General features: G+C 42.1%; 1 protein-coding gene across 1 annotated transcript in view; it reads left to right on the top strand.

Annotated features, from left to right (window-relative positions):
- The first annotated feature begins 104 nt into the window (after positions 1–104).
- The window catches only part of Agl (amylo-alpha-1, 6-glucosidase, 4-alpha-glucanotransferase), a 119,000-nt gene continuing 118,152 nt past the window's right edge, over positions 105–952 (top strand). Inside the window, exons 1-2 of the mRNA XM_023721704.1 lie at positions 105–351; positions 430–579. Coding sequence (XP_023577472.1) covers positions 498–579 — 82 coding nt within the window. The 5' untranslated portion in view covers positions 105–351; positions 430–497. The remainder of the gene's footprint in view (positions 352–429; positions 580–952) is intronic.

Below are 952 nucleotides of genomic sequence, written 5' to 3'. Positions count from 1 at the left end.
GCTTCGCTGTCGCATCTCCCCATTGGTGGCCTGCGACCCGAATTTGGGAATGGGGCGCTCTCCCACCTGTTATCGCGGAGCAATCTAATCTCCTGTAAGCACAAGTCATACTTGGAGTGTGCACGGCCATTTGGCTTGGGCTGGAAAAAATTTGCCCCAACTTCTGCCTTTGCCAAATGTATTGTTTTTCTCGGAGTATGCTTTAGCTTGTGTTGTTTCAGCTGTAAGAATCTGTAGCACAGTATTTTTGCTTTGGTCTTGTTGTGGTTGAAAGGAGGAAACAACTGTTGATTTGTAAAAATACGTGTTTCTCGTTGCTCTTCTGCTAGAGTTGAAACACATTTAGAACATGTAAGCGCAGCTGTCAACTCTGGAGAATTTAAGATAACGGTTGTGTTCTTTTTCCTAACCCATTTTTTGTGTTAACAGGGGTAACGCATTCGACGTTAGAGTTCTTTTAATTCTTCTGAAAGATTTCAAATCCTCCAGAACCCAAAATGGAACACAGTAAGCAGATTCGAATTTTACTACTGAACGAAATGGAAAAGCTGGAAAGGACGCTTTTCAGACTTGAACAAGGTCAGTAGCAAATTGTTTGAGTAGCATGTCTGTGTCTTTTAAATTTTTAATTCGTTGATGTTCATATTAAATCTCTCAAACTTTTACGTTAAGAGCTGGAGGATGTATCCGAATAGCGGAGTGTGTGCTTAACAGGAGTGAGTTCTTGGGTTCCAGCTCCAGCACCCCAAAACGAACGAAAACTTCAAATTGGACATAGTGCCAGGGCCTTTCTAAAACTTGATTTGTGCAAAAGATGGTGCTGTGTTCCACAAATATCAGTATTAACGTTTGTTTAAAAAAGCATTTTAGGGGCTGGGGAGATGGCTCAGTGGAATAAGTGCTTCCCTGACAAGCTCAAGGGCCTGAGTTCAATCCCCGGTTCCGCAAAAAA

Source organism: Octodon degus, unplaced genomic scaffold, assembly GCF_000260255.1.
Source record: "Octodon degus isolate 3935 unplaced genomic scaffold, OctDeg1.0 scaffold00084, whole genome shotgun sequence".
Lineage (NCBI taxonomy): Eukaryota > Metazoa > Chordata > Mammalia > Rodentia > Octodontidae > Octodon > Octodon degus.
Note: the sequence above shows the minus strand (reverse complement) of the source record. Positions and strands in the feature narration are given on the sequence as shown.